This window comes from Pterocles gutturalis, unplaced genomic scaffold (assembly GCF_000699245.1).
Source record: "Pterocles gutturalis isolate BGI_N339 unplaced genomic scaffold, ASM69924v1 scaffold4306, whole genome shotgun sequence".
In the NCBI taxonomy this organism is placed as follows: Eukaryota; Metazoa; Chordata; class Aves; order Pterocliformes; family Pteroclidae; genus Pterocles; species Pterocles gutturalis.
In genome coordinates, this window is record NW_010105230.1 from 39,014 (window position 1) to 58,086 (window position 19,073).

Genomic DNA, 19,073 nt, shown 5'->3' on the forward strand with positions numbered 1-19,073 from the left:
GCCCTAGCAAAGAAGCCACTGAGAGGGACAGCAGAGTCGTTCTGCACAGTTCATGGCTATCCCACTTCCCTCCCAACTCCTGGTTTTCATTTTGCAACGATCGCTGGCTACCGTCTGCTCTGCTCCGACGGGGAGAGCAGCACTAACCCGCGTGTGCCGGGTGGGAAGGGTATTTATGGACAGGCGCTTTCAGGAAAACTCAATTCATTTAATGAAAAACAGCGTGGGATGGAGAGACTGGAAATGTAATTTGGCCACAGAAGGGCAGGAACGCAGATGGGAGCCATGCTTCACATTCCTGGCCAGGCAGAAGCTTCTCACCGGCACCTCCATCAATACCGGCGTAAGGGATGTGTACGGAGCAGGTCTGCAATCACTTCTCCCTAAGAGATTTTAAAAGCACCTGTGTGCTGCTACAAAGAGGAACGAACACAAAAGAGCACCCCCCAGCACACACCATCAACGAGCTACGGAGACTGACCTCTTCTGCTTTTACAAAATATGAAAAACGGCTTAAAAAGGGAACAGTCCACCTTCTGATCCAACCCAGAACCCACGCGCCGCAGCACACAGACGGCAATCCCTTCAAACCAAGCACAGCAAACCCCGAGGTCTAAAGGTCTCCAGTGTGGTCTCCAGCCATCACCAGCTTAGGAGTTTCACAAAAGTGTAAAGTACACAGACTATGGAGAATCCACATGCTGCGCTACCTGGATGCTCTTCTGAGAAACGACACCGTGGGCTGCGATCCCCAGCGTGCCGCAGCATCAGAAGCCTGCGGGAGCCAAGTTCCTTTCTTTACACAAACCAAACATGATGTATGTTTTTATTTCCATTTTAATTTAATTTTATTGCTTTCACACTAGCAAGCATGAATAATTTACAAAGCCTCTATCCTCCAGGGCTCCTTCCGGACCATACAGCGATATTTCCTCAGCTGCTGCAGTTGTGTCACATTCACGTTCCCACAATGGCCAGGGGATTTTTCCACACCCTTCCCTCAGACACAGCAGCAAAATCCTGTTCAATACAGCAGATGCTTCCAATACAACCACAAAAGGGAACGTGGATGTGTGTGTTAGGGGTGGGAGAGGGAGGAGACTACAGGTAGAGAAGGGCAAAAATAATTTCCTGTGGAATTAATTACCTGCTCTATTCCATTAGCACAGGACAAAAACAGCAAGACTATGTTTCCCTGTCAATTATATCCATTTCCATGTATCGTCTCCCCTTCCATACACACAAGAGTCATGTTTCTTTCCAAGTATTTAACTGTGGTCACAAACATCTGTATTTCCTAAGATACACTATGCCTACACCCCCCCAACCTTTGCCCCTTCCCATCTGCAGAACACATCCTTCCATATTCCATTTTTCCCCCTCAAATTGTACCACTTTCACATTCTGGTGTTATTAAATTAACACGTCTACAGTTAAACACCACCACCCAGGAGAGATACGAAACCTCATCTCTCCCGTGTGAGCCAAAACCGAACCCCGAAGCCCTGACACAGGTATTCGCAGCACTCCCACGTACCCGCAGACCTGTGAAAGGCTGAAGAGCGATGTGGTGACCCAGAGCACAGGTCACGGCCAAACGGCAGCGTGAAGGATACGCCTGTCGTGTCAAAATGACAGGTGAGAGATGTAAAGAACTCTGAGATCTAATCAAATATCTTCCCATCGCTCCTCTGCTGTTGCCCACTTGGTGGCCAGACCACCACACCCGGGGCTGCCGGAGCCACAGATCAAACAACGGAATAATCATCACCAGCATCTCCAAGGACCGACTGCTAGTCCTGAAAATAGGGGTGGAAAAAACAAAAATCGGGTTTAGGGTTAGCTCTTTGCCTTTGGTTACAGGGGATCCGAGACCCAAAACAGCAACAAGTCAAGAGGAGCTTCCATACTCCCCAGATCCGCAGGAACTGAATTTGTTCTGAAGGCTTTTCCCAGCCTCGCCTCTCCTTTTTCGTAAGCTGATGACTTTGCTAACCATACAGGACAAGAACACGCAAAGGCAACTTGCAATCCAAGCACATGCAAAAACCCTAGAAGGAAATGCACAGTGAAGCACTCTTCAAACACCAAAACCCAACATTCTTCCTCTACTTATTTTATTATCTGCTACTCGACGCTGGAGACTGGGGTGAAATCTCTGAGCACCCCAGGAGCCCCGTCTCATCAATTATAACTCCAAGTGGGAAATTTGGGGCTACTGAATGTGTAACCGTTATCTTATTTGCAATATTTTTCTAAAATAACACTAAGAAGTCTATATAAAATAACAGCCGAATAAAAAGACTGTCTCTTTGAAGAAAAAAAAGTCAAATGACATATGGAAAAATGCAGCCTCAGCCTTCAGTGTCATTTTTGTAAGGATACTTCCCTCACTTCCCAGCTAGCAACACTAAACGGAACCCCATCTGTCCCGTAACATATGAAAAGTTAATGTAAAATAACCCTTCTCCTTCTGTAGAAACAGTCACCAGAATGATATATTTAGATTGGCACCTCTGGTTCTCATGGAAAAAAAAAACCCCTCGCATTTAGATGAAATCAGGGGCCACTGCACAGTTGTTTCAGACTCAGCCAGCCTCCCAATTTGCCTTAACGGAAATTTAAATATCAGAAAACCAAAGAGGCTCAAAGTGGAAGTTCTTTCTGCTATTATGCCACCATTAAAAGCCAGCCCAAAATCTTGGCTTAAAGCTTTTCTATCTGCTTTTTTATCATAACAATGAAGCCTAAAAGCAGGTCACTGAGAAAGAAAGATGGTTACGTTCACGACGCAGCTAAGAAACTCTGGCTGTATATTATAGGATATTGCTAACGCAGACAACGCTCCTAAGCTGCTCTCCATAAATCTCCAGGATGAGGTTTGGAGTTTCAGCTTTTGGGAAAAACACAAAGTCCTCCCAGAATAATACTCCTAAACAGCTATCCAGTTTGTTGTTGGATTACAGACGTGTTACGTGAGCTCTAGTTAACGCTCACCCAGTACGGCAGAATAAACCAGCCTGGGCTCCGGTTTAATTTTCCTTCCCCTCAGCCCAAAGCTCCAATTCCGCTCAGCCCCGTCCAGCAACGCTCTCATTGCAAAACCAACAAAGGCACCCGAGCTGCAAGTGCGTGCCTGCAAGACGAGGGGCAGGTATTCTGCAAGTAAACGAGGAGTTAAACCTCGAGAAAAAGGAGAAAACCCTAAAATGCACAGTTTGTGTGTTTAAGGGTTGGTAGCTGAGAGCTTGTGGGAAAGAGGATGAGTCTTGACCCCCTGTTTCTCGCGTAATTACCAGCATCGCCCTGAAGTCTCAAAAACAAACCAGTTCATTAGGAAACCCACTGGAAATCCTCTGCAGAGTTTCATAAACAAAACAATTAGGCAAAAATTTCCAATGAGTCCCCCAGCCCCTGGCAGCTTTCTCCTTGCTTCTTCCTTGGGAATTTTGGTGGGTAGAAGAGTTGGGTAAGTGGCAAGGGATGCTAGCTGGGGAGGCACATTTACCCCCCTCCACCTCCTTCGTGATAAAGAGGATTCTGCTTTAAGATATAATATAAAATGCCATGTGACATGCTTCATTTTAGGCAAAAAAAAATAATAACCCATCCCAAGGGGCACCAGGCTTCTGCTGAGATGTTACACAGAGATTTGTCTGGGTGTGGGGTTGGTTTTTGGGGTTTTTTTGTCAAAGCTATTTTGCAACCTCTGCCAGAATTTTTTTTCATCTTTTACTATTCTGTAGGCTCCACCTGATGCAGACTAGTCCTGAACCTATCCCAAAGACACACAATTCCTGGTAACTCATGGTAAGCTGAGCAGAGCCACAGCCGGGGGCAGGATCACCTCGGTGGGGTGCTGAGTGACGGGTCCCAGATGAGGCTGAAAGAGCAGAGAAGGAAATTCAGCGCTTTCAGCATCACCACGAGAAGGGGATTCAACAAAGCACCAGCTGCTTTCTGCTTTGACAGCCTCATTCCAGGACAAGGGATAAACAAGCCTTTTATCCAGGGGGTATGATGTGGTCTATAGTGAACATCACTCCGAGGTTATCTCAAGGAATTATTTCTTCGGCATCGTCAGAGCTGCCACCGCCCGCTGCCACCGCAGCACACGTGTCATTTCACAGGTCAGCAGCCCGCGGGCACGCGTTGAGCGAGCAGCGAGCGTGAGCTGAGGGATCTACAGCTCTGAAGTGCCAGACCCACTAGACAATTCTTGCTGAGCCACTGAAGTTATCCTTTTATCCTCCTGTTTGATCACCTGCTTTTTACTCTTCTCAAAAGCAAGCCAAACGCCGCGCTGTATTGCACACCGACGGAGCAGTGAAACCCACCATTTTGTACCCCACGTACGACAGCCCAGATCTATAGACAGTTCATAAAAACACAAATAATTACGTCTGATGGAATATGAAGTGTCTGTATCTAAAGTGACAACCCAAGATTTGCTCCTAGCACGCTATCAAACAACGAGCACTCTTCAGTAACATTTTTCAAAAGGAGACGAAGCTGAAATAGATTTTTTTCCAAGTGCTACAACTTAGAATGACGGGACAGTTGACATATAAATAAAGAGGGCAAGACATTGTACATCAATCCTAAGAGCAATCAAGACCCCTCTGCAAACCACACATCAAACGAAGTGCTTCTGTCTCTTCCCTGTAATAACGGAGACCCACCTGCACGTATTTTGGAAGCCGTTGGAGAGCCGGGTGAGCACAGAGCAGAAGCAAGATCCGAATCCTGACGACCAAGATTAGGAAATGCCCAGCTACGAGCCACCCTACAAAAACCCCGAAACTGCCAACTGCCACTATGGAACCAAGCAAAAGTGCTAACTTCCACGACGGAAGAAAATCAGAAGCATGACTATCAGGAAAGACAAATAATGAAGCAAAATGGAATTATAAAAAAAAAAAAAAAAAAAAAAAAAAAAGAGGCTGTTTATAAGCAATCTACTCTCAGTGCACTATAATAAATAGCGGGCTTCATTTTTAAAGTGTTCTTCATGCACAAAGCGAAGAGGCGGAAGGTTAAAACTACAGTGATGGAATTTCTGTGGAGGACAGGAAAAAGAAAAGGTACCTGCTGAGAAAGCCTGATGTCAATTCACAGCTACTTCACACCTTCACACCGCCTTTCAGCGTTCTAACATCCCCATTTCTGCAACTCTTGAACCCAATGCACTCTTTCGTTATTTATTCTGAGGTGGAACCGTGTCCCCTCGTGTCACCCCTGCAGCGATTCCAGAGGAGCAACAGCAGCCGCACAGCAAAGCGCACGCTGAGGCGGCTTCTAGAGGGGATTTTTGATGGCTGTGCCACACGAGCATCCCCAAAGCCAGCTGACCCTTAAGCCCCCGCTCTGACACATGAATGATTGGGGCTGGGAGGCTCTGTCGGGGACTCCTGGGTGACAGAGAAGCTGAACGAACAGGCTGCAGGGAGCACATTCTTCACGTCGCTATTTACTGCGGCCGCAGAGCACACCACAACCTCCGCGCTATAAATCACGGGGTTAGCGAGGCAGAGAGCGAACAGGAGACGGTGTCAACCCAGCAACATCAGGACTCGGGGGTTCAGGGCAGCTTTCCATCCCGGAGATCCGGCAGTTTCCACGGCAGGCTCCTGGAGAGTCACCCTGAGCTGCCAAAGTCACGGCTAAGCAGCATCCGAAAAGCCAAGAACAGTGTGCTTTACACCTTGCTGTAATTAAACTACAGTCAATCAGGTCTGTTTTAAATAAATCTGTTTAAAAAAAAAAAAAAAAACCACCCAAATCCTTCCCAGTTCAGTGCTCTAAGGGTTACAGCAAACCCTGAGCAGAGAGGGAGGCAAGCTGCCTCCAGCCATCCCTGCCCCGAGGGAGAAATGTCCCATTTGCTGTGAATTAAGTCCTGAACAGTTTATAATTACATTCTGGATTTAAAAATAGTCTCTCAGATGTCCCTTCTCAAGGGCAGGACAGCCAGAAGGGACAGGCCAGATACCTGCTCCGCACCCATCCGTCCGCACAGGATGCTGGAATGCTGCGCAGGATGAGGTTGTTTCAGAACGTTAACTGTAGGATTGGGGAAGAAAGGGCAACTTGACCCTGTTTTATATTGAGATAGATAATTCCAGCACTATCTCTGGAGTAAACACGAGATAAGATGAAGGCATGAAAATGTCAACTGGTAGTAACACAGACATTCTCACCCAGGAGTGTCTGCTATTCATGTAAAGGAAAGTGTAGGGTTGTTCCCTTCCTATCCATTTATTTCCTTTCTTGCAAAAGAAATAGAAAAGATGACAGTGAGGTACATTTGAATTTCACTCTGAAAGTGGGTTTTTTTGAATGCCAGGAGACTTACAGGGCACCTTGACACCAGGACGGACACGTCACTGTAACCCTTGGCTTTCCAAGGGCTGTTCAGTCCAGCTCACAGCCATTGAGACCCTCCGTCTGCTGACGGCTGCGTCCAGGAGTCTTGAGAAACAAAGCGAATCAAAACAGGAACGCAGAAAGGAACTGCAGGCTCATGTAGCAAAACAGAAAAAAAAAAAAACCACAAACCAGACAGCAGGGAATGAAAATTATCATTCACTGCATTTCACTCCCCAGGACCCCTTCAACAGCCAAACAGAAAAAACCCCGTAACACACCGTTAATGGAAGACAAATGACTGAAGAACTCGACTAGGGAGTACAAAGGAAAATATTTCACCCCGACTTTCAAGGCTCTGCCTGTGCAGGCAAACAGAACCTATGGGAGATACAAATGAAACCATCCCAACCCAAGGGATGTAATCAGAAAAAGGTCTAAAGCAAAGTATTCAGATTCCAGCTGACTCCTGTAACAGTGCGCCAGTATCTCCAACACCTGCGAAACCTCCTTTTAACTCATTTCTCCTGGATCTCTCTTCACTGTTATCCATGGGTTAGGGGGAACGGGCAAGCCGTGGATGGCCTCAAAGTCACCTTGACTGGGAAGAAGTCAGCTGCAACGCAAGGTTCCTCGAGGACAGATGGAGATATTTACACCGACAATAAATGGGATAACAGCTAAAGAGCCGTTAATTCCGACACTTCTGGGCACAACGTCCAGCTGTAGGCAAGACATCTATTTCCCAGTGGTACACCACCAAAGAATTAAATGAAGGAAAGGAGAATGTTATCCCCTTCCTCTGAACCTAGAGAGATTGACATTTGCTAAGAACAGAGAGCAATCAGTCCGGAGGATTATACACATCGTGAGAGACGACATGAATTCTGTCTGTCGCATAGCAGCACTCAGCATCGAGGCTTTAGAGAAGCAATTAGCAGGAGGATCAGCAAATCAGATTTAAGAGGCAAGCACCTGCTGTGGCTAAAAAGCTGAAACAAGAGCAGGGAAAACCTCAGAAAGCAGAGAATTTGGGTAACCCATGTGCCAAAAGCCATCAGCCCCCAAACTGCCCACCTGAGCCTGGGACACGCTGCACGGACACCAGAGACATCCCATCCAGATGCGGACACACATTTAGCCCTATATTTAGTCAATAAAGATGTTTGGTCAATATGGTAAGAGGTTAGTTGTCAGCGATGGTTACACCGTCCATTAAAAGCCACAAAACCCACCGTCGCACCCCAGTTACCGTCACACGTACACCCTCCAGTCCCTTCACATCAACTTCCCCATAGCAGCTCTGAAAGAGCCTCCAAAACCTCTCACCAAGTTCTCAAAAGCTTTTTTTTTTTTTGCCAATGCTTGTTCTACAATTGGAACAGAACCGGTGTCTAAGAAGCTGATCTTTAATCTCCAGTGTGGTTATTCTGTATTTTCCCAGCCCCGGCAGGTTCTGCTGCGGTGAGCTGAGCCTTTCCTCCATCTGGCAGGCAATTAGCACGGCTCTGCCTGTGCTCCTCCAAGGTGAGCCATCGCCGTCCCGCGCCGGTCCTCTCCTACGCTGTGCCGCTGACATACATCGCTCTCAGCAGAACAGAATCCAAATTTCATCCCAAGGATAATGTTCATGAGAACATTACAACCAGCTAATTGGGAACCTTACCTTGTTCCCAGTCTCACGAGTACTGGTAGGACCAGAGAGCCGTACTGCTGACCCGCGGAAAGGAGGAGGATCGCCCTCCAGCCAGCTGGCTGCAGCGCAGAAGCACACGTACCTGCAGAGAGCCACCCGGGCTAGAGTTTCCAAGAACTTCATAAATGAGTATGTGACAAGAAAAAAAAATAACCTGCTCTGATGCAGGCAAGGATAATCTGTGCCTGAGAGCACAGCAATCAATACAGCCCTTTTTTACATTTAGTAAAACCTGTAGTTAACCAAAAATCACACGCTCCAGGACGTCTCTCTCCACAATCACATGGGCAGCTTGAGCGAATACACTCAGCTGGTATTTCATTAAGTCCCTGTTTAACTTCAAATGAGATTTAAACAAACCTTCTGCCCTTACAGGGTATCAGCATTCCTTCCTCATCGGGAACCCGCCGGCGAGGTATCGAAGGGTTAATTAACATGTATGCAGGACGTGGTCTAGGCAATATGAAATGGAAATCTCTGAACAGACAAGTGTCACTGAGTGCAATGGAAATAAATTGGGCGTCTCCTTCCACACTTCAACTTTCTCTCCCTAGATTTGCTGGGAGCTCTCTGTGCCGCTTGTTCGGTAATTTCACGCTACGCTGCTTAACAATGTAAGCATGGAGGCTCAATCTAAAACTGCACTTCCCAAATGTCACTTGTTTGTGAACACATGGCTGAACCCAAAATTGCTTTTAATATTAGAGCGGTGCCTGCTGCACTAAGGGTCTGTCAGGATTTCCCTGACAAACCCCATTTTCTGGGGTGTAATACCATGACCATTCGCTACAGATAAACCCGGTATACAAGGTCACAGCAGACAAACACAATTTTTTAAATTTTCAAACCAGGTTTGCTTGGCTGTTTTTGAGTTTAAGACACCTAACATTCATTGGAGGTCTCTTACAGTTCCAGGTTTTTCTCACCATCCCTTTAACTCCAGAATAAACTCAAACATACGACGCCCACTCCAGCCTCCACCCGGAGCCTCGATTTACTGCCCCAGGGTCCGTCCACAGCCCGGATGGGGTACGAGAGATGACGAACACCAGCGCAGGGTTCACTGTTTGAACACTGGCGGGGGACAGAGGGGACAAATCCATTGCTTTTCAGCATGAGGATTTTTCTGCTGGGAGATTCATTTCAGTTGCCATTACTAGCAGTTCAGAGGTGTTAATTTTGTAACGTGGAGTACGTGTACTTTATATCTCATGGTACATTTGGGTTTTATATTTCACGGCACGGCCACTAGCATGTCTCGCAGAAGATGCTCCTACAGCACTGTAGTTTCAGAAATGAAATAATAAAATCTGTTTATTTCAGAAAAGGAGAGAGATCAAATGTCAAATTTGTTGGCTAACAGGGGAGTCCTTGAAACTATGGGCTGAATATTACTAGAAAAAAATCAACAAAACAGACACCTCACCTTTCAGGAACCTGAAAGCTTGCTTTCCATGGAATAAGCTTCTCAGACACCAATTATTGTTCCACTGGACAGTCAAAGACTGCCTGCGGCTGCTGAGGGAGGATACAGAATACCAAAGAGGGGAAGAAAGCAGGAAAAAAGGTCCTGGAGGGTGACAAGCATCTTCCTTTTCTAGCTGGGTTAATGATGTTCACTTATTAAAAAGGAAAAACAGGAAGAAACAGCATGGGGGGTTTTTTGGGGGGATTCTACAAGATGCCTTGAAGCCTGCAATGCCAGCAACAGCACCAGCCTCCAGAAACAAAAAAGACTGACTTGGGTTAGTCACCAAGCAGCCACTCAGGCTGATTAACACACGACATCATCGCTACTGAATATAATTCTGGGTGGAAAATTTCAGCTTGGCTCAAAAATGGCTGAAGGCATTACAGCAAGAAGGCGGAGGGTTAGAAAGGGCACTGCCAAGGACCACAGGATCCCAAAGCGGAGAAGAGTAATGCCACTCAGTAATCATCTACCTTTTGCTACTCTTGGAACATAAACCTTTGTAAAGGAAAAATAGACATCACTACACTGCTCTGCAGATGGAGACACAGATGTACTTGCAGTCCGTTTCCAACAGAGTTCATTTTGTCCAGAAGAAAGCATTAGGATGCATTACAAAAGTTACACGGTCAAGCTGAGTTGATAAAATAAGTAAAGGAAATATTATAGATGCTATTCCAGAGTGAAAACTAAGCCTGCCTTTCTGGAGAAAAATGAGTAAAGGAAATATTATAGATGCTATTTCAGAGTGAAAACTAAGCCTGCCTTTCTGGAAAGGAACATCCGAGGGAATTTTCAAGTGCTAGCTCCTCTGCCATCATTTATCCATTCCCCAAAGGCTGTGTGGAGCTGATCCCCAATTTAAAAATTCACAGATCCTATCCAACCAGGTAAGCTGATCAGTTATACTTCACAGTTAAAAACAAGAGAATGCAGTGTGTGTGCTGGCATGAAAACCCTTACTGACTTCAGAACTGTCAAAGGTAACAAAACATACCAGAAATTTGCCCTAATGAGAAACAGCCCCACAAAGTCATTTCAGCGTGACTCTCCTCTTCAAACTTAACCGAGTGCATAGAACAGAGAAATTCAGGTATTTTCAGAAGGCTATTACCATAGTCTCTTTAACACTTAAAAGTATTTCCAGCGTATTCTTTCCCCTTCGATGTGTACCTAATGAATTGTATTCAGTTACATCAGTCACCTTATTCACTGTGAAATGCAGTTTGGATGCATCAGAAAACTAATCCCAACTTACTAGTCTCCAAACAGCCTCTTCACAAGGTGTGTGTAACATCTCGCATTTGAGAAAGTCAATGCTATGCCCTCAGAGTGACACAAATCGTCAACAGGCATAAAACAGCGACACGGCACAACGAAAGAGCACATCGTCGAAACAATGGCACCTTCCATTTCATCCCGACGGTTCAGTCTCCCGCTCATTCCTTTGCATTTCATGAGCTAGAGGTTTTAAATAACCTTTCATCCCGACAGACACCTACTTGGGTTGCCATTTTTCCATAGTCGATCCATCGTAAAGTGGCAAAATTGGTAGACTCAGCACAGTTGAAGCCGTGATTGAAGCCAGCATGGTAACCGTAAGGAAATGTAATCATGAACTCTCCGGCTTCCTGGGTGATCTGAAAAACAAGAACAAAAGAAAGGGATACTCCACAGAGCAGTTGATGTGGCTGCTTGAGAACAGAGACCTATAAAAAAAGTTCACTGGTTAAATCTCTCTCTTTCAACTGGAGGGTAGGCAGAATAGTCATTGCCAAGTCCTGGCTAAACCTAGAACAGTTTCTTGCTAACAGCAGAAATACTCAAGTATTTGTAATAAGGAAAAAAAGACAGTACAATGGATGGAAGGGGTCACAAGATCAAACTATTTAGACTCAGGTTGCAGTTGCAGACAGGGTCTCAGGCTGCAGCATTCTAGGAGATCAAGAAATCTTTAGATCACGACCACTTTAGCTCATGGTAAATCCAAATCTATGCTCCCACCACCATGACAGCAGAGCCAAGAAACCTGGATTTCCCTCTTAACGTGGACTGTACATTGCAGGGTCCTGCCGAAGCACACGCTGCCCTCCACTGCCTTTATTTCACCACTCACATTTAGCAGACTCACTCCCGTTTGTCCACCCATAAGTCAAACAATCTAAAAATTACAGCCCATTACCTACTTAAGTAAAATCAAAACAATAAACATTATGGACATTATTAATAAAAGGTTTAAAAACTCTGCAGATTACAGCTGCAATCAGAGGCCAATCAATTTGTGATGCTTCTAGAAAATCCTCTTTTTATATCTTATGCAAAGAAGACATTGGGGGGGGGAAAGTCCTTTAATTTTTAGAGTGTGGCAGAGATCCCAAGAGCAACTGGCAGTGACACGGCGTGCTTGGAGCAACCCTTCCCATCCAGCTCTCCAGCTTAGCAAGCGTGTGACAGCACCTCCCTCCTATGGATTAGGAAAGAGGCAAAATTTGACCTTCCCTGTCTTTCCAAGCCAGAAGTGCTGACAGACCGTTCAATAGCAGTCACACGCCAAGCAACTCCATTTGGATCCCTTCCCACCAGCGCTAGCTCAGAGCCTGCAGAGATCTTGGAGAACTTACACCCATACACCCAAGGATGGGTCCAAATAGAAAAAAACATCAACAGAAGTTAAAACATTTACCCACTCGACTGGTCTAGGCTTCATAGAATCATTAAGGTTGGAAAAGACCTCAAGGATCATCAAGTCCAACCGTCAACCCACACTTGCTAATGTTATTAACGTTAGCAGGATTTTTTTTTTAAAAAAGCGAATAAAAGCTGATATGCTAATACAAGAAGCTTCTGCAGTGTTTCTGGATGAGAGGCGCTGAGGTCCGGTCTGTGCCCAGCTCCACGGAGCACCCTCCCATCCAGCCCTCTCCATAAATCACAGCAGAGGGGTAGATTGCTAACTTCAGCAGACGGAAAGATTATGTTTCTGTCAAGAAATCCACATCCTGGTGTCTTCATTTCAAGCCCACAGTGTATGTCCTCCATGTCACTGCTGTCAACATTATCCCTCCAATAAATTAGAAAGCACTCAAGATGATGGATAGGCCATGCAGAAAAGTAATAACTATTGAAGGAAAGCCAGCACAAACTGCCACTCACGGAGAAAGCCCTAAATTTACTGACTTCTGCAAGCTCCTGAAGAATAAATGGAGAAATCAATAGGAGATTACAGAAATACACATTTTTAATTATTAAAAAGCCCTAGTATTGATCTGTTTCTTTTTTTTTTCAGAAGTGAATGCCATTATAGAGATTTATAAATACGTGCCTGTTCACTCCATTGAGATCTGCCAAGAATTGAGATGAAGGGATCCTATCTCTGTTTCTAAACAAAAATCACACGCGTTCACTGTCTCTGGATAATAGTGATCCCCTTCAAAAGCTGCTATTTCAGGACAGGAGGTGCTCGGAGATAGGCTGCTCCGACTGGAGAGACCTCCTCCTCCTCTTTACATTTAAAAACATCCTTCCAGCGAGTGCCGGAGAGAAGCGACCATAAAAAACACCCTCCCCCCACACTCGGTAAATCAGGATTGGGAATTATATTTAACTAACGTGTTAATAAACCCCCTTCCTTCAAAAAGCTTGGGTTTGACAGTGACATCGTCCTCTATGTGCACACTGGTCTCTTCTATTTTTTTAAAAGAAAGGGAGACAAAAATCAGACTCTTATCATTCAGATAGTGGGTATTTTAAAGGCTCCTACACATACTCAGTATGAAGGAGACACCAGACATCAATCTGTGAAAAATCTTCATCTCACAAATCACAGTGGGAAGCCTGGCTAAGCAAGAAAAGAGTTTTTAACAATAAATTACAAACTCCCACATTTAAACCACTTTCTATCCCATCCATACCATGCAGCTCAGTAAAGTTGACTTGGGAAATGCTTGGAAGGAAAACTTTCCTCTGCTGCCTTTTTACAACCTCCTTTGCTCCTCTTGCTTGGTTATTGATCAGAAATCGCTTACTATGTAATTACTAGTCAATGCCACTTTTCCTCATGGAAAAGCAAACATAGAACACACGTTTGCACTGGCTACACATTTTGTCCTCTTTTCTGAATACGGTCGGGATAGATAATGTCTTTTATCCTCTATCAAAAGTCATTTCTCAGAGAGGCATCCACGCATTAACCCGAGCTGCCTCCCATCTTCCAAATTTGTAAAGTGAAATTTGTAAAGTGAAAATCCTTACCAAAAAATTCAGATCCCGTGATTAGATTATTTTCATTATTCTTTTCAACCATGTGTAGCAGGTAGGAATGTTTTCATACTGGGGAATTCAGTTCCACAGATAGAATTACAGGAAAAATGGTTTGTTGCTCTCTAGGAACAATTTAATATCAACCATCACGTGCAAACTAAGCCAAGCCTCGCCACTGGTGTCACACCACAGAGCTTCCTGCGAGTCTCCCCTGCACCGACAGCAAACTCATCTGACAAGCCAGATGATCACACTTCAAATTTCATTCATCACAGCCTTCCACTAGGAAAAATGAAACAGTCTCTGGAGCAGTAAATTGAATGAATTCACAGTTTTTATGCTATAAAAGAGCCAAGATCTTTTACTTCCATCTCAAAGAATCACCAGGCTCATCAAATCAATGCTACATTTTGTCTCAGGTGGACTAACTCTAACAAAAAAAAATTTTAAAAAAATGCTTAAAAAAATATATCAGAGCTCGAGAGTTCTTACTTAGAAAAAGATGGTCATAATATCTACAGATGATGATGCAAAGGGGATGGGGAAGGATGAAACCGGTTTGAATCAGGCATTGTTTGACACGTCCCATTGGAGTTAAGAGTCCCCATACCTCTAAATTCAATTTTTTTTTTCCCATCCAAAGGCAGGACACCCCGGCAGGACAGGCTCCGTGTGCTGCTAACACACAGCAGCAGTAGCTGTTTGATTCTGCACAGATACTAAATCCCTTGTAAGCATGCTTGGCTGAGGAGATTTACTTCTTGCCAGAAGACTTGAAGAATAAGCACATTAAAACGATCATCCCAAATAAACACGACCCTGTATTTCAAATAAGAGGACTTAAGAGATTCATGGATTCTTTCTGCCTTAGCACAGAACGAACGCTTACACAACAGAGAACCAGCACGTTCAGCTCCAGTTTTTGGTTCATACTGGATCCAGGAGGAAAAAAAAAAAAAAGTCTGTGTTCAAGAATTACCCAGGAGTTATGCTGCCTATTGATAAGCCACAGCATCAGCATTACATTTGCCTCTCTCTACCTGGAGAGGCTCCCTAACTGCCAAAGTTAGTTCTAGGGAAAGCTGTTCTGCTGAGAAGCACTTCACAGGGTCTCAGCCAAACCACAAATCCTCATTTACAGCCAGCCACCTGCTTTAAACCGATAGGAGACATTTAGCATAATAATGCATTCAGAAATTAAGCAAATTGCTCCCCAGTGGTTTGCAATGAATTGCTTCCTTAGAAGAGGGGTGCTGTGCTCTGTGCACCTCCACAACTCGCCAGAGCCTCCAGTGCATCCTTTGTACCTACCCGGTCAAAAGGGATGCCGTACTTCTTCAAGATTGAGGGTGAAATGAGGGTCATCTTGTGACGGAGGAAAGCATCACATCCCTGAGAGCTTCCTGGAAAAAATCCTGCGGGGACATGACAAAGAGGAGCATCACTACAGGAATATTATAGCCAGTCATTATTGAAGCAGAGACCAGCTGAAAAAATGAAAACCTGCCCAAACACTTTGTATAGGTCAGAACAATCAGCATACAACTGAAGGTGTTGGTAATTAGCACATCCCTCATCGTTTAAAATGCCACATAAATTTTGTGACAAAAACTTTCATGTTGAGGTACCCAAGTCTAAACTCCACTCAAGTTGAGAGGTTGCATGTAAACCTTCTGATCTGGGAAAAATCTCAGTAAAACCCCAGCAAAGTAAGAAACAGAACCTGTCTGCCTGGAGCTTTGGCTCGTACCCTAAACCCTGAGCCACGCTTTTTCCCAATACAGCCAAAATGACAAGCATGCAGCATCTCCTCCAAACACCACTCTCCTTTTGAGACCTCCTCTGATGGGCAGCTACATTATTCCTGGGAAAGGAATACAATTCATGGGGATCCAGACTGATCTGCCCCACATACCACCCCCTAAAGGGAAAAAAATAGCATGTAGATGTTAAAATTCAGGCAAAAGAAAGAAAGGGAACAAAATACATCCATCCCAAGGCAGCGGAAGGGGGAACACTCATTCACTGGTTCCAGTGGTCGCCAACTGGTCTGGCAGAGGCGGTACGATCTGACTCAGAAGCTCAGCACTATAGAAGTTCTACCATAGCTACAAAATCCATGCTGAGCTATTAAAACAAATCAGAAATAATGAAAATACTAAAACTGTGGTGAAAACTGAACAAATCCCTTCGCTCCCAGAAATGTCACCTAAAGCTATGCACCACCATTCGGTTCAAGACCGCGTGGTCCACCCCAAGTGGGTGATTCAATAAGAAATTACGTGTTTATAGGGATTAAAAACCATCACCATTTAGAAGAATAAATAACCCAAGCTCTGGAAACAAAACTAATTGATGAGACATAATGGAAGGGGTTTCAGCAAGTGAAAAGGATTGCTGGATTCCAGGTTTTCTTATATTTTTGTACTAAAAGCATTTCAATTAAATTATGACTGTCTGCTACCCAGTCTGCCGCCCCTCTCTGCAGTTCCTCTTTTTAATGCACAGTTTAAGTGGCTCTCATTAAAGCTACTAATAAAGGAGCACATTTTAAGTGATTAGCACCAATAACATGGCAACACATTAACGTTCTCTCCATGGGCTCCAGAGCTCTCCCAGTGAGCCCATTTTCAGCTCAGCTATTCATTTTCCATATTAATTGCAGACTCATTTTTCTATTGTAAACTTCTTCATCCTATCGACCACCGATGCACAGGACAGGGAGAACACCCAAGCAGCAGCACTCCTCCTCTGTAGTTTCAAAACATGACCCAACCCAACTTCCAGAAGATATTAAGCGACAGAAAATTAAAGACGGGATCATTGTTAAGTTGCTTACGGTTTATACATTGCCAACCATCCATGTGTCTCAAAAAATAAGTAAAAATCAGTAAAAATAAGTTAGAAAGGGCAAAGAGACATAGTGTTACTCATGTCAGACTTCAACGGGATATTTTGGATTCTGGATTTATTGACTTCTTAGCTTTTACTTACTTTTTAGTAACTTTTATAAAACCTGGCAAATGACTGAACTATAGCTTCAAAATGCAACATTTCTGAGCAGCAGTTTTCAATACTATTTGTATTTAGGGGCTCATGGCTCTCAGTGCACAGGAGAACAATACTACCCTGCCCTGGGACATTTACGCCCATTTAATCCACATCTGCCCTACACACCCAGTTGCTCCCCTCAACACCCTCCCTTTTTTACTGGAGTATGAAACAGTCAACAGAATGTCAGCAAGAAATCATTACTATGAACAGACCTACATGCTGGAAAAACAGGATCAGAACCTTTTTTTTTTATTTTGCATCAGAATACAGTCTTTCAGACTTTCCTGCCTGCTTCTGCTGCACTAACTTCAACAACAGATTTCCATCTTTAAATCATCACTGAAGATGAAACACGTAGGTTTTGAGTTAATTAGTCTGGGACAGGAGCTTTTTTTAGCTTACCTTTTGCCAGGCGTTCCAATCGCTTGCCGTGTTCTGGAGGTATGGCATACCTGGGAGAAAGATGACACAAAAGGAAAAAAAAAAAAATCATTCTCTAATGTAAAACCAGTGAAAGAAAAGAATCCTAGAAACAAGTGTGGTAATAACTTTTAGCACAGCATACTTAGAATTAACGTCTGGAAATACGTTATTTACGAAATATGAAATTTTAGAAGTCTGGAAGGTATCAGTAACACATAATAATAATACATGGAAGCAAGCCAGTATTTTATTAAAAGTCCTTGGACAGGTTGTTCTATGGTGTGTGTTATTCTCCTCCAATCCTTTCAAACAGCCTCACAAGAGCTCACAAGGTAGAAGGGAAAACCGAGAAGACAAAGTGATGATAAAGCAATGGAAAAAGCAGAAATAAATCAGTACAGGCAACAGCAGGCACATCTTCCACTGGAACGATATCTGCAAAATAAAACCACGAGGCTGTGCTAAAGATTAACAGACAAGAAATTTCGGATGGGCTAAAAAAGGTGTGAAGGAGGGTCTGTGTACATGGGCGTATCTACAGCAAATTAATTCAAACTTTTTCAAAGAAAACTCTGTGCAAATATTTTTCATTTTATTCAAAAGAATAAATATTCTTCCCAACAGCTGAAGCAGGGGATCCTTATATCCACGCTGGGTTGGACTGTCTGACGTGAAATAACAGAATTCAACTATTTGATCATTTTCTCAACGAGGTGAATGAAAAAAACAGGGTCTTCTGAGGAAAACAAGATTAAAGGGTGCAGGGAACAGCAACTACTTTAAAGACAGCTTTGTTAAAGAAAGGGTAAAAAGAGCACAAAAGAATCTGACCTAAATGTTTGGGGGTTTTTTGTTACTTACCTTGATGCTCTGAAGGTATAGTACCTCAAAATATTCACAGAGGCAAAAATGGGGTGACTCAGATTTTATGTTCAGGTTCTAACGGGGGCACTAAATACCGTGATACACTCAAACATGTTGAACGTGATGACGCACATCATAACGTCAACAGAATTTTGTAAATTATTGTTTACATTCTGTATGCAATTAAGTGGGGCTCTCATATCATTTTTTTTTGTAATGGAGAATTTGGAAAATTTACTTTAGTGAGAATGACATTTATTACCAGCTATAACTTTTGTCCAATGTGAATAACAAAAAAAAAATGCATTCTTTTTGTTATTTCCAATAAAGATGTCAAAACCATCACGTCTCATTACGACAAGCTGAGAACAGGATATTGCAGCGGGCAGCTGCACAATCTCAACAACAGGTAAACAGTATTGCTCTATAAGATCTCTCAAAATACACCTGATTTTAGAGGACTTTCAGCCAGTCCCCTTGCTCAGCTTCTCAGTTTTCCAAGGCTGAAGTTGATCTACAATGTAAGGAGAAATAGAGAGAAGCTGTATCCTGTGTTGCTTTGGTACAAAACCAAAATTTACCGATTGTGGTCTGGCAGGTTCGAAAAGATAACAAAGGACAGAAATCATACATAGGATGCTTCAAGATTTAGACATTAAGCTGATTTAAACTGATGGCTTAAAAAAAAAAAATCTAAGGGAAAACACTATGTAGCACCTAATCTTGCAAAATAATAAATATAGCAACTGGCTCCCAACATCCTCTGACCAAAATTTGACAGTGCCTTAAATTGTGCAATTATCGAACAATTCAATTTCATTTGTCTGGGACAAAGCTAGTAGCTTTCATTTTACAAAGACCATTCATCACTTACATAAATGTGATAAAACTAATCCTGATCCAAAGCTCCTTTGTGGGATTAACGTCCCTTAAAACAGG

The 19,073-nt window shown here is 43.7% G+C and overlaps 1 protein-coding gene across 1 annotated transcript in view; it reads right to left on the reverse strand.

Moving 5' to 3' along the window:
• The window catches only part of KDM4B (lysine (K)-specific demethylase 4B), a 65,932-nt gene that overhangs the window by 27,537 nt on the left and 19,322 nt on the right, over positions 1-19,073 (reverse strand). Inside the window, exons 5-7 of the mRNA XM_010087292.1 lie at positions 17,250-17,299; positions 15,105-15,208; positions 11,036-11,173 (exon numbers count right to left, since the gene is read on the reverse strand). Coding sequence (XP_010085594.1) covers positions 11,036-11,173; positions 15,105-15,208; positions 17,250-17,299 — 292 coding nt within the window. The remainder of the gene's footprint in view (positions 1-11,035; positions 11,174-15,104; positions 15,209-17,249; positions 17,300-19,073) is intronic.